The sequence below is a fragment of the Corythoichthys intestinalis genome, chromosome 3, assembly GCF_030265065.1.
Source record: "Corythoichthys intestinalis isolate RoL2023-P3 chromosome 3, ASM3026506v1, whole genome shotgun sequence".
Lineage (NCBI taxonomy): Eukaryota > Metazoa > Chordata > Actinopteri > Syngnathiformes > Syngnathidae > Corythoichthys > Corythoichthys intestinalis.
The window spans coordinates 2726562-2741123 of NC_080397.1; the positions used below are offsets into that span (position 1 = coordinate 2726562).

The following is a 14562-nucleotide window of genomic DNA, read 5'->3' on the forward strand; positions in this document are numbered from 1 at the left end:
CGGCCAGTATCGGTATCGGATCGGAAGTGCAAAAACCTGGATCGGGACATCCCTAGTACATCTATAATTCAATATGTACAGTATTATACAGTAAGTTTTATAAAGTGCTTTGAACAACATTTAATGTGTGTAAAAGCGATATATCAGCCTATGTGTATGGTACTCTGACAAAGTATGCTAATCTGGCAATACAATAAGAAATCTGGGACACCGACAGCATGGCAAAATCATATACTTTATCTAGGGAAAAAAAACAACGTCAACAACAACAAGCAGCACATAAATATCATCCTGCATCCAGTGTTTGTATCCATCATCTTCTACATATTTAATCCATGACATTTAACATCATGGCAAGCAAATATATGTAAAAATAGCAGCACATTCGCCATCCATCTCCTCATAAAGTTGACTATTGCACCTGCGAGTGTGTGGAGCAGGTCCACATCGTGAGGGAATAAGTTTCAAGTAAAGGCGATTGGTCCCCGCGATCAGTCGCTGTTACTGCTGCTGTCGTCTCCCACCACCATGTGGCTGTACTGCTTCTGTTGCTCCTCCTTGAACGACTCCTTCACTTTCGCTCGCTTCAGGCCTCCGTCCCTGCAGGTATTTTCTTCAATCAGTTACTTGCTTCGCTAATTGGAGAAAATTGGTATTGTGAGCTTAGGTTTAGCAGTATTTGTTCATTGTAGTTCTGTAACGATTAATCGATTGACTTGAGTAATTCGATTATTAAATAGCTTCGAATCGAATTGAGTATTCGTATAATTAGAGTGGCGTTGTAATGGTGTCTTTAGAAAGTGTTTGCATTTTGTTTCATACATTTGGGTGGATACTCTGCCCTTTAGTGGCAACAGTGAATATGACACAACTCATCTAACATGGCTGGATCCAGCTGCTCCCTGTTGAGACCAACATTGGTTTTAAGTTTTTGTTGGAGCTAATATGATTGTTTATGCATTCGTAACTTAGTTCGTAACTTCGTAACTTATTTTGCAGTTTTTTTGTGTAAATTGGCATTTGAACGATTTAAGAGCTTTTAAAAAATAAAGTTAGCATTTTAGCTAGCTGACTTTTGCTATGCAAGTTAGCCACTTGTTTTGTTGTACTTTGAGCCTCATGATTATTTATCACACCATATGAGGCTAAACTCAGGTATAGACCCTACCCACGTGACGTCACAACTCCTTCCTCCTGACTGGTGCCGCCCACTTGTCCGTCAACACATCATGTTTACCTGTTACGGCTACGTACATTCCTCCTATTTACGACGTGTTTTTCTGCTCGTTAACATTAATAATCAAAATGGTGAAGGCGTGTGTGGCGGTCGGTTGCAATAACAGAGAAGATAGACGGAGAAGACGGGGAGACTTGAAGTTCTACCGGATTCCGAGAGACCCTGAGAGAAGAGAGCGAGATGGGCTGCTGCAAATTGACGAGAAAACTGGGCTCCAAACGATTACCACAAATTATGTAGTAGTCATTTTATATCTGGTAAGATGCATTTAATATATATTTAGAGGGTTTTGGGCTGACAACCACAATTAAGATCATTGCTAGGCTAATCGCCGACAACATACACGTATGTATGTAGTGAGAGTGCTATCGCTAAACCATATAAACATTAAAAGCCCTAACTCCATTGACAAACGACATGAAATACATTAGACTTGACAGTGGATGTTAGCAATAACAAAAGATTTTGAATTGAAAATTTCGTAACTCACCTTTCCAAGCACAAGATACATTCCTGCCGAATTTTCGTGGACGAGGACCTGTTTCACCGAACCAGCAACGAAGTATTTATAGGCCTCCAAGCTCTTAAAGTTTTTCAAACTTTCGTGAGAATAGGCTGATTTTGTGTGGACAAGATAGTTGTACATATCAGGGTAGCTGGCAGATGTCAGGCAAATACGGCGGAGACAGCGGGTCGAAAAACATCGATTTAGGCTTCAAATATGGATCTGGCGAATGGATAAACTGAAGCTTTTCCACATAACGCCTTTTATGCAACGCATCAAGTGAGTTTACGGCATCCGAAAGCACCGGGTCTTCCATGAAATGCATTATAAATTGCTCGATCAATTGAGACCATTGATAATACAGACACAAAATGACGGACAAGGGGGCGGAACCATACAGCCAGCACGTGATTTTGTGACGTCGGTGGGTAGGGTCTATATTAATTTATCAGGCATGAAAATCTCTCACCTTTCGGCGAAATTCGCCGTTTTGAAGTCAAAAAGGGCGACCTACGTGAAATGCGTAGATCCGAGGAGAAATTCTTTTTGGGACGAGGGGGGGGGGGGTCGGGAGGTTTTATTTAATTATTATTATTATCATCATGTGATTAACTTATTACGTAAACTGAGCACTTAAGAACACAGTCAGCAAATCCTTCTAGATGCTTCGCTGACGAGAACCAATCATCGGCCCAAGCTGCGTTCCATTATTCCAAACGCGCGCACTCCTTACGCGTGTACATGGAGTGCTCGGAGAGCCTTCGGTTGCATTGCAAAGCTAAAAAGCAGGCCTTATCCACATCGGGGCACACCAGAGCGCAGCATACACACTTGCCTGTATTTGCCAGCAGATTGAATTTGGTGAGTAATGGTTTCAATCGTTTTCACGTTTTGCGATATAAAAAAGTTACTGCCATTCGTTGCAGCTTGCGTTGAACACTGCCAGAGCTAGCCAAATCTCCCATGAAAAAAAATAGCTCCCGTTAAATTGGCGTCAAGCTTGTGTATTTAACGGTAATATAAACGAAGAAACACACTGTTGAGTCAAATTAAGCGGCATTCTCTCGGATGGAGGGGGCGCCTCACATCGCTCCCGTCGTCCGCCGGAGACGCGTTATTTTCGGCTTGGATTTGAGCTGACGGCCGGTGTCGGCACAACAGCGGCCCGACGAGTGGTGGGAATGAGTCCTGCTTCTTAAAGCTTTTCAGAAATACAGGGATCCCTCGTTCTTCGCGGTTAATGGGGACCAGAACCCGCCGCAATAAGTGAAAACCGCGAAGTAGCGCCCCCACCCCCCCACCCCATTTTTTTGTGCGTGTTCAATGCATTTATTCAGATTTTACATTGGAAAAAAGATACATATATATGACATGTTTTTTCACTTTTTTCACCAAAGTACCATTTATAAATGGTTTTCAAGCACTTCAAAATGTAAGAATTATGATAAGTTTTAAACATGTTACTGCCCCACCGAATTATTTTTAAACAAGAATAAAGTAGTTAGAAAATGCTTGGCTTTATTAAAAGCTTCATCGTGAGTCTACTCAAACCCTCTCAGGCTTTGGTAAACGGTGATTGGCACATGTGCAAAGTTTTTCTTTTTATATATATTTTTTTGTTTGAAGCAACTTATTTGATTGAATAATAAAGACACAAATGTCCTAGCCAAAATGTGGCCCAAACGCAAAACATTACTTAAATGGAAACATTTGTTTCAATCAAGAAAAATAGTTTTCAAATGCTTTTTTTGTCTCAAATTTATTATTGCAATCAAAAACTTTTTTTTTTATTGAAGCTACTTTTTGGGATTAAAAGTATATACTGTATTTTGATTGAAGCAACTTTGTTTTTGATAGAAGTAACTTTGTTTTTTGATTGAATAATAAATACACAAATCTAACTCCATCGTTATTGAGTGAGAAAGAAATTAAGAAAGCTTTAAAACTAAAAGCCACCGGGGAGTCTGTTTGTTTTTTTAAATATTTATATTTCATTACATAGACATGCGTCGTAGGGAAGGGAGATTGAGGGATAAAAAAAAGGAGTTAGATGAGGCTGCTAAAGGCAGTGGATACCTCATCAGCTGGGTGAATAGCAGACCTGGTAAGAACAAGTTTGCAAGGATAGTCGGGTATTAAATCCAATTATAAACACAATTACAATGTTATTTTTCTATAAGATTTTTATGTCATTACTTTATTAATCATTAGGTGCTAGAGTTGTTAAGTATGGATAATAATGAAATAATAGTTTTAAGAAAACTGTGCTGTTGGTGGCTCAGTGACCATCTGATGTGGTTTGTTCTCAGATGAACAAGTTGAGGAAGGAAGTTTTGATGCAGAGGTTGAAGGAAGAAAAGAGGCAGACTGACTGAGTCACAGCCAGAAAGTGTGGATGACAGTTTTGATTTCTATTCACTGTTGCCCCCTCCCAATTAAAGTATGTCACAGTCGCAGCCAATTATTATCTAAAGCTGGTTAAAATTGAAGTTATGTTGTTTTAAGGTGTATTAAATACTTGTTCATGTGCCCCTTTTGATCTACGAGCACCCACCCCTCCACCGGTCTCTGCATGGCCCTGCTGAAACACAGTGTGGGTCGACAGAGCTCAATATTTTGTTGGGGTATACAATACAGTGTACTGGAATATATTTCCTCCACACCCTTCTCACCTTTTTAACCCCTGACCCATTTTCATGCCTGATTTATTTTAAAAGCATTTATCGCTCTTGTGAAATGAAAGTGCAATTCTGAAGTTTGAAACAACACTCGGGAATTTTATTTTGTTTTTGCATTTAATGCTCTTTTGACAGTGCAATCTTAGTAAACCTTTGTTTTACAGCTCCTAAAATGAATTCTGCAATGCATTAAATGTATCTAATCAGATTATGCGATTATTCGAACTAACTGAAAGATTAATCGATTAGTGAAATAATTGACAGCTGCAGCACTAGTTCATTTGGTTACCATTTGCTCTAGAAATTTCAAGTGCACTGACGGCGGCGTCTATCCGCATTACAATACATTAGTACTGGGTGCTGGGTTTTTTAAATCTACAATCTCAATCTTAAAGTCACTCAGGCCTACAATATGTTCCAAATTTGCTTTACTCTCACCATTGTAGGTCCACTAGTCCGCCCTGGTGAGCGATGGCTGACTTGACTCTGTTGGCAAACTGGACAGCATCTTCCCCCTCCTGTGTGACCGACTGAAATGAGCGTCTCAAGTGTACGCGTGCAGTAATAAAACAGTAGCGATGCAATGGTGGGACATGCGCCGAATTGACTGAATTGACCTGCTGGTGCATGGCGGGGAGATACCAGACATTGCAGACCAGGGCCCAGCTTGTCATCATTCTCAGAAGGTAGTTGACCATGCTGTACTTGGAACTGTTCCAAAAGGCGTCCCCAAACTTGGGGTCATACTGAGGCAAATGGATGAGAAAAAATATATATATAGCTGGGAAATGATTACACATTAAAATCGTGATTAATCGCATGAGAAAATAAGGTAACACTTTATTTAACAGCGGCATCATAAGACCATCATACAGTAATTATGACATGACACCATCATGAGCATTAATAATTGCTTATCGCAGATATCACTAAATGTGATTGAGCAAATTATCTCACATTTGAATGGATGTAAAAGATCTGGACTGGACATCAATTGACAAAATTTGCCGGATGATACTTAATGACATCTGTCATAAGCATTCATCAATGCTCATGAGGACTTTAAGCGGACGATCTTGTTGTTTTTGTCTGACTTATCTCGTTCCATTCCTGCAGCACTCATTGAATTAGGTGATTTTAGTAAACTTTCAGGTTATAAACTGAATTTGGGGAAGAGTGAAATATTTTCTTTAAATCAGCTAGTCAAGGTATACACATTAGAAATAAAATTCTATTTAAAGTAACTAAATCAGGTTTTGTTTATCTTGGGAGTTTATGTGGCGGACACATTGAGCAACCTTAATAAGATGAATATAAAATCGCTGCTTGTACAGCTCAAACAAGACTTCAAAAGATGGCCTTTGCTTAATCTATCTGTTCCGGCTGGGATAAATTCAGTTAAATTGAACAATCCCCCTCGTTTTCTGTATACGTGCCAGTGTATTCAGATTTTTTCCAATCGGTGGACTATTATATATACATATATATATTATATTATATTATATTATATTATATTATATTATATTATATGGGATTACGGATTTTATATGGAATAAAAAGAAACCCATATTGCGCTATCAAACACTACAAAGACCCAAAGAATGAGGTGGAATGGCTCTCCCAAACATTTTGTATTATTATTGGCCAGCTAACATTAAGAACTTGACATATTGGCTTCGCTGTGAGAATACTGATAGCCTCCCATTATTGTTTTCTGCTTGGAGATGAAATGCATGTGTGGCAGCTTTGTATTTAATTTTTTTTTTTTTTAAATAGCGTTTTGACAGTTGCCGTCATATTTTCGGAATCAAAGCACCGTGTACCGGAACAGCGTTCCGACCCTGAATCTTATACCAGAACTACGTTCCTGACCGTTCCCGCCCACTTTCACCCCTGAGTATATGTGAATTCAACCGTTGCTTCATTTCAACAACTAGCTAAAAAGTTTTCATTCCCTAAATGTCTTTTTTTTTTTTTTTTTTTTTTTTACAGATGTCTTATGTTCGCTCACTTTGGTTTCCCAGCACTCCCTGCTGCTTCTGTTTAGATTCAACTCTGATTCCACTTTAAACACCCTTAAAGCGGTTTGGAAGTCGGGTTTGGAAATGAGTACATCTGAAAAGGTCTGGAGAGAAACTTTTTGTACGACACACAAATCTTCAATCTGTGCTAAACCCTGTTTTACTCAGTGTAGGAGTCTATACAGAGCTTATTATACCAAAGCCAGGCCAGCCAAATTAATTGATGCAGTCTCCTCCACTTATGATCGATGTGAGCAGGCTTCAACCGATGATGTGCACGTGCATGACCTTGCATGAGAATGTTTTTTTTTTTTTTATCATGTCAGAAGCACAGAGTGTCATCTTTGTAGATTGTTTGCCTGGGGAAAAAAAAAACAACACAATATACACATATACATATTTATATATATACAGGGGTGCACATAAGTGGTCCGCATGCGCGCATGTGTACTGGACGTAGACAAACGCGCTGGCCCTCAACGGCTTCCATACGTTTTTACGTACCGATGGCTGACCTCTCCGATTGCGGCGGACACGAGAAAATCACTTCTCAAAATGTCAAAGAGGCAGGCCCCACTGAGTAATTATTTACGTGTTCTCCCACCCCCGTCAAAAGACAGACAGACGACAGAGACGTCACCAGAGCTACCGGAAAAAAGGACTTTTGCTGAAAAGTGGCTGCAGGAGGTACCATGGCTAGAAGCAAATGATGCTCGCACGGAAATGTAGTGCAACATTTGCCGTGAGAATCCCAATGTCGTTAATAAGAGCAGGGCATTTTATGTAGGGTCAAAGAATTTTAGCCATCCAAACTTTGAAACGCACCAAAAAAAACAGAGCATGTGGCATTAAGCAAACTATCGATGCCAGACTCGCCCTGTGGACAAGTGGCGGAAAAAACTTATTGAAGAACAGCACCATGCACTGACAAACGTGTTTTTGCTCGCATTTCACAAAGCTAAACATGCACGTTCAATGAGCTCTTATGAGGAGGACATCCCACTTTTACAAAGGCTTGGAGTTAATGTGGGAGCCGCATATGAATGCCCTTTATTTTGAATTAGTGCTTTTATGTTTATTTCTTTACATTTCACTTCAAAGTCATGGCAATTTTGTAGTGCCACTTGATAATCAAGCATTAATTGTTAACATAATTAATTAAAGGTAATTGGCTCTAAGTAAAGCTTGTCATAATTTTATCGCATCAGGCGGGTCGGCTCTCAAGCTCAATGAGGACCAAGTCACATCTCCAGGTCCTCCTCTGAGAACCTGGGCAAAAAAAATATGTGCACCCCTGTGTATATATATATATATATATATATATATATATATATATATATATATATATATATATATATATATATATATATGTTAGGGGTGTCAAACGATTAAAAAATTTTATCGAGTTAATTACAGCTTAAAAATTAATTAATCGCAATTCAAACCATCTATAAAATATGCCATATTTTTCTGTAAATTATTGTTGGAATGGAAAGATAAGACACAAGACGAATATATACATACAACATACTGTACATAAGTACTGTATTTGTTTATTGTAACAATAAATCCACAAATGGCATTATTAACATTCTTTCTGTTTAAGTGATCCACAGATAGAAAGACTTGTAGTTTTTTAAAAGACAAATGTTATAGTTACAAATTATAGTAATTTCATATTAAAACCCCTCTTCATGTTTTCATTTTAATAAAATTTGTAAAATTTTCAATCAAAAATAGAGTTAATATAATAATAATAAGAAGAATAAAAATAACAATAATAAGAATAGAGTGACCAAAGTCTGAGTAAGTTTTACGTGTATTTTGCATAGCTATTTTGATATGGAATGCCAGTTCATTTTGCATTGTTGTTTAACTGTGAGAATAGGGCCTCATTATTACTATAGACTGAAGTGCTTTTCTTTTTGTGAACATTATTTTTTATGAGAGAGATAGGAATATTATTTTTGTTGTGCTTTTATTAAACGATACTTATGTTTGTTGTGAAGGAGAAGGGTCAATAAACGGCGCGGTCCAAAGAACGCCTGTGTCCACTCGCCTTTATAAAATATATATCTCTGTACATATCTTACCCAAAATACAACACACAAGACACATAATTGCCACTAAAAGAAAGAAAACTTACCGAAAGATGTGTGGAGCACAAATAGCAATTTGCATTGCATTGTGCATACAGTATAAACATCTCACAACTATTAATTCTCCCACGTTTAGAAGAAATAACATTTGTATGGAACGGCGCTGCCCCCAAGCGGCCGGTGGCATTCTCTTCACTCTTAATGTCCATAAACGGCCTCATTGTAATCTGTTTAAGGCAATATGCGAGCTGGTCATTCAGTGCATGCGTTGACAGCCCTAATTATATATATATATAAATATATATATATATATATATATATATATATATTAGGGCTGTCAAAATTATCGCGTTAACGGGCGGCTAATTTTTTAAATTAATCACGTTAAAATATTTGACGAAATTAACGCACATGTCCCGCTCAGACAGTATTCTGCCTTTTGGTAAGTTTTACAGCAAGGCTTTTTGTGCTGTCTAACAGCGAACTCTTGTGGTCGCTTTGCGACATGGTTTATTGTTTTCTTGCAAGTTCAATATGGCTGCACGACGTCTCGGGCTGACGCCTACGTTGTAATGTTGTGCTTATATGATCCTTGGACAAGATTTGTCCGTAAGTATGGTTGTTGTAAAGAATGTACATATTATGTTAGTAAGCGAAATGTTATATTTTTTGTATCAGACGCTTTTTGTTTATGTCTAGTGAACCTGTATAGCGTGCTAAGCTAACCTTGTTGCTAATGCAATGCTTGTGTACTTTTTTTTGTAGTTTTACGATGGTCTAAAGAGGACACTTGTTTGAGGCCATTTTATTAATAAATCAGATGAAAAAGGAAGAAGTCTGATTATCAAGGCGTCGTTCATTAGCTGTCTAGCTTTGGAAAAAGTAGACGCTTCGGAGTGAGGACAGCATAGACAGATTTAAATGACAGTAGAGTGAAATGCCCACTACAGTCCTTATGTACCGTATGTTGAATGTATATATCCATCTTGTGTCTTATCTTTCCATTCCAACAATTTATTTTACAGAATATATATATGATTTACAGAAAAATATGGCATATTTTATAGATGGTTTGAATTGCGATTAATTGCGATTAATAAATTTTTAAGCAGTGATCAACTCGATTAAAAATTTTAATTGTTTGACAGCCCTAATATATAAATATACACACACACCGTCATTTCCCGAATATAAGGCGCACCCGTGTATAATGCGCACCCCAAATTTACTTGTAAAATCTAGGGAAAATTATTGTACGCGTGTATAACGCGCACCCTAATTTTAGCACCAATAAATAGAAGAATACAAGAAAACAGAGCTCGTGCACAGATACAGAAATGTAATTTTACTGACTGGTGAAACACAGCACAAGCATAGCACATTGGTAGTTCCAAACATTACCGTAAACTGACAATATGTACGGTAATAATATGATCTGATAACTTCTTCAACCTACCAGAATCCAGGAGAAAACAAAACAGATGTGACTTGTCTTTTAAAGGCTGCTGTATAACTTGCTCGTTTCATTATGATGAATAAATGTTTCTTCCATGGATTGATAAGGTAAAATAAAAGTGAGAATTTAAGCCGAAAATCGGAAAGAACGCATTGCTGTAGACGAGAATGTACCAATAGGAACAATTCTTATTTGGATTTGAGTTTCCCGAGGGACAGATATAGTTGACGGACACAGGAAGTCTGTGTTGTGTTACGTTTATTATGGTCCGAGTTGCGGAGCTCCAATAAACGTTGACTCAGATGAGTTCAAGAAACTAAATTCTGTGCTTTATGAAAAGTGAAAAAAGCAAAATTTAACACAGACGAAATCATTCGACCGACCAGAGTAAAGTATTACCGAAACAAAATGGTGACGTCACGTACCGTAATGGTCGGCAACGGATCGCCGCATACATTTCTTCAACACAACCTGGTTTATATATATATATATATATATATATATATATATATATATATATATATATATATATATATATTTCTGTCTACATCCCTGTACCCGTGTATAATGTGCACCATGATTTTACAAGTTGATTTTGGGGGAAAAAAGTGCGTTATATTCGGGAAATTACGGTATGTATGTATTTTTTCTTGATCAGTGCCTTTTTCCCCTTTAAAGGGATCAAACTATACTTTTAAATAATATTAAAATGTTTTTGGAGATACAATATGTACCGTGGGTATTGGGGGGGAAGGTTTTTTTTATTCTTTTGGCTGAATGTTTCTTTTGTTGTTTGTTTGTTTTTATTGTTGTTGTTTTTTTGTTTGTTTGTTTTTGTTTGATATGTAAAAAATGTCGTTACCTCACTTGCTTTTACAGCATGGGATCAATAAAAAAAGTTTATTAAAAAAAATATATACAGTATATATTGTGCTCATTCAGGTCACAGTAGAGCTTGAATTCATCAAGATGAATTTTGGGTGAGAGAGAGTACTTTTTGGAGTAATTATCAATCTATATGCTGTATTGAGACTAGGGATGGGAATTGATACGATTTTTACGATTCCTATTCCATTATCGATATTGCTTAACGATTCTATTCTTTATCGATTCTCTTAACGATTCTAATTTGGTGAAAAAGAAGAACAAACATTTTGATTGGCATCGAGTTTGTTTAATCAGAAGTCACAACCTTACAAACTCACAACGAGGTCAAAAGAGGCCCAAAGCCTCAATGTTAACTGTGGCAATAAGTGGCAAATGCACAAGAATGTGTAACATTTTACTGAAACATTTGTCTAATAGAAATAAAAAATATTGGTATATATTGGCATATAGGTCGTTGTTCTGCCTTTTGCAATATGTGTTAAAGCAGGGGTCCCCAAACTTTTTCCTGTGAGGGCCACATAACCTTTCCCTTCTCTGATGAGGGGCCGGGGTCAGTTTGTAACAGAAAAAGTGTGACGATTGCAGGAGTGCCTAAATGTAAAAAATTATTTGTTTTTCAGAAAGCCACAATCAAATAACCCTTTCTGGAACCTTCACGGAACAAAAGTAAATAAAATAAAAATATTAATATAATATAATAGTAATAAATAATAATAACACTATTAATTAAATAGATAATAACCCTTTCTAAGTTCCCCATGGAAAAATGCCAGGAAATAAATAACACTATTGAGGAACAAAAAAAAAAAAAAAAAAATCAAAATGCTCTCTGGTATTGTTCAGGGGGCCGGACAAAATGTGGAGGCGGGCCGGATAGTTTGGGGACCCATGTGTTAAAGTGTATTATTTACCATTATATTGAAATGCATGTAGTTTTTATGGTGCTTTCACGCTCAAGTGGGGGCGCCCTTGCGCTTCCTCACGCAAAGAAGAACGCTCTCATGTGAAGAAGAGGGCGCTGACACGCAAAGAAGAAGTGCCGCATCCAAGCGAGTGAGCGAGTTAGTGAGAGAGGAAAACACTGCTACAAGCCTACGTTCTTTGTTAATGTTTGTAAAATATCTAGAGGCAACGCCTGTATGTATCATCTTTTGTGTTGTTGTTGTTTGTTTCCACTCGTGATCTTAAATCCAGTTGTGTAGTGGTTTGAACCATGTGCTAATGCTAGCGAATGCATGCTAACCATTTGTGTTATTATTGTATTAGCAGCTAATCATCGCTGATTTACGTTGATGCAAACCTGTTTGTTCTTGGGGAGGAAATTGATTTGTTTCATTTCTATTTTTAGTTTCACTCTTCAAGTGATGGTGTCATAACGACGGCTGAATAAAGTCAGCATATTATACCAACGTCTTCTGCATTGTCATTTGGGAGTTTAGCCCGCTGTATAGCAAGGACTGAGACTTGCGTCTCGGTGAGGACAGTACTGTCGTATTCCCTCCCGACGCAGTTATCTCCACCTTGCAATGACTGCAAGTCGCTTTGTTGAAATTTTTCTTCGTGAAGTGAAGACACACTTTCGAGCGTTTGAACCTACGTGCTGTCATTGTTATGTTTACGGCTGCAACGCTCGTGCTAAACCATCGTAACCTTTTATTTTCACCCTCTTTCCTGGTGAAGTGTAGCCAAACTTTGGAGCGAGTGGTTCTTGGCGCCATGCTAGTTTGATGCGTCTGGACAACAAGACACGTCACGACGCAATATGCGTCTTTAGGAATCGTTAAAGGGATTGTTAAGGCTTTTTCATTGGGATGTCAAGGCCTCGAAACACTAGGAACCGGTTCGGAATGGAATCGGATTTCGATTCCCATTCCTAATTGAGACCATGGAAAAAGTGCTTAGAAAATGAATTTCGTTCCACTATGCATTTTTTCATGCAAATGCAATGCATTTTATACTCTATAAATATGACGTGTTCTGTCCTCAATAAGCGTGAGGTTGTTCAGCTTTACAGACAGCAAATAGGGCAATTGTGCTTTTTGAAGCTTTTGACATCCTTCACCTTTGACCATTTGTAAAGCTGTAACACACATATGTACATTGATGTTCAAAACGACTGAACAACTAACAGCCTTATGTGGGCCAAACCAGAGCGCAGCTGTACTTTATCCATGTCAGACGAGTCTGGTCGTCAGTCATACAGTCCAGCTAGACCCAACGCTGCCACCAGTGAGCAGTGTATCTATCATTAAACCAAATACGATACTTTTGGCCTTTTTCGATAGCTTTTTTGTAGGGGTGCTTAACGGGTTAATTCCAACTTACACGGAAATTCGGGTTACGTCGCGAGTGTAGGAACAGAACTCGTTCGTAAGCCGGGTATAAAGTGGTCATGGTGAGTCAACCAAAGTCTTTCCAAACAGAGCTATTCAAGACATCTGCTGAAAATTATTCTAGTTATGATATCACAATATATATTGCATACCTCTAAAAAGTCGCAATGTCATTTTTTCCCAATAACTTGCAGCCCTTATGTGAATACACAAAAAAGAATCTGGTACTGCTGTTTTTGCTTGTTTTAGGTGCTATATTAATTCTGGTGACACAGAAGTTTTTTCTAATGTCATTAAAATGTCACATACTGTACACATAGGTGAATTCAGAGTGAGAAATGTAGCTAATTTCTTGAAGGAAACGCTTCAACATACAGCCATGTGAAAAAATTAGGACACCCTATATGGAAGCCTGTGTGTTTTGTAACATATTTGGTCATATGAATATTAAATATCAATTTTAACAATCTTAAGAAATTCATATAGAACAATTAAAACGGAAAAAAAGATTTTTTTATAACTTTATGTAAAATGTAATTTTAAATAGATGCAATTTCTGTTGAGGAATGAATTAGAACACCCCCACATTCAATCCCACTTAAAATGACTAAAATCACACATAGGGATATCACATCAGCTGCACATGATTAGAACATCATTACCCAGGGTTTTGAAGGAGGCTTGCCTTATTTAAACCTCACATTTAGTTTAATGTGCCCCTGACTATATAAGTGAGAGAAAACACCATGGTGAGATCAAAGTAGCTGTCTTCAGAAGGCAAGGCAAGGCAAAGAAGATTGTAGACGCTTTTGAGTCTGATAAGGGATTTCAAAAGAATATAAAATCAGCCATTCGACTGTCCAGAAAATAGTCTACAAGTGGAGGACATTCAAAGCAACTGCCAACATGCCCAGGTCTGGCCGTCCAGGCAAGTTCATCCCGAGAACAGACCGCAAGATGCTAAAAGAAGTCTCCAAAAAGCCTAAAATGTCACCACGGGATCTAGAGCAGGCTCTTGCTACTGATGATGTGAAAGTGCATGCCTCTACAATCAGAAAGAGACTTCACAAATTTAACCTTCATGCGAGGTGTGCAAGGAGGAAACATTTGCTCTCCAAGAAGAACATGAAGGCCAGACTGAAGTTTGCCAGAGTGAATGTAGACAAAGACCAGGATTTCTGGAATAATGTTCTTTGGACAGATGAATCTAAAACTGAATGATTTGGACACCAGAACAGAGGACATGTTTGGCGTAAATCCAATACAGCATTCCAGGAAAAGAACCTCATACCAACTGTGAAGGATGGAGGTGGAAGTGTCATGATTTGGGGATGTTTTGCTACAG

General features: G+C 37.9%; 1 protein-coding gene across 4 annotated transcripts in view; it reads right to left on the reverse strand.

Annotated features, from left to right (window-relative positions):
* Positions 1-216: 216 nt before the first annotated feature.
* agpat9l (1-acylglycerol-3-phosphate O-acyltransferase 9, like) overlaps positions 217-14562 on the reverse strand; it is a 54551-nt gene continuing 40205 nt past the window's right edge. For 3 of the 4 annotated variants that reach the window (XM_057830908.1, XM_057830905.1, XM_057830906.1), the window contains 3 exons: positions 5038-5166; positions 4859-4938; positions 217-600 (listed from right to left, as the gene is read on the reverse strand). In XM_057830908.1, coding sequence (XP_057686891.1) covers positions 492-600; positions 4859-4938; positions 5038-5166 — 318 coding nt within the window. In that variant the 3' untranslated portion in view covers positions 217-491. Of the gene's footprint in view, positions 636-4858; positions 4939-5037; positions 5167-14562 lie in introns of all 4 variants that reach the window. The other variant, XM_057830907.1, reaches the window with a different exon arrangement.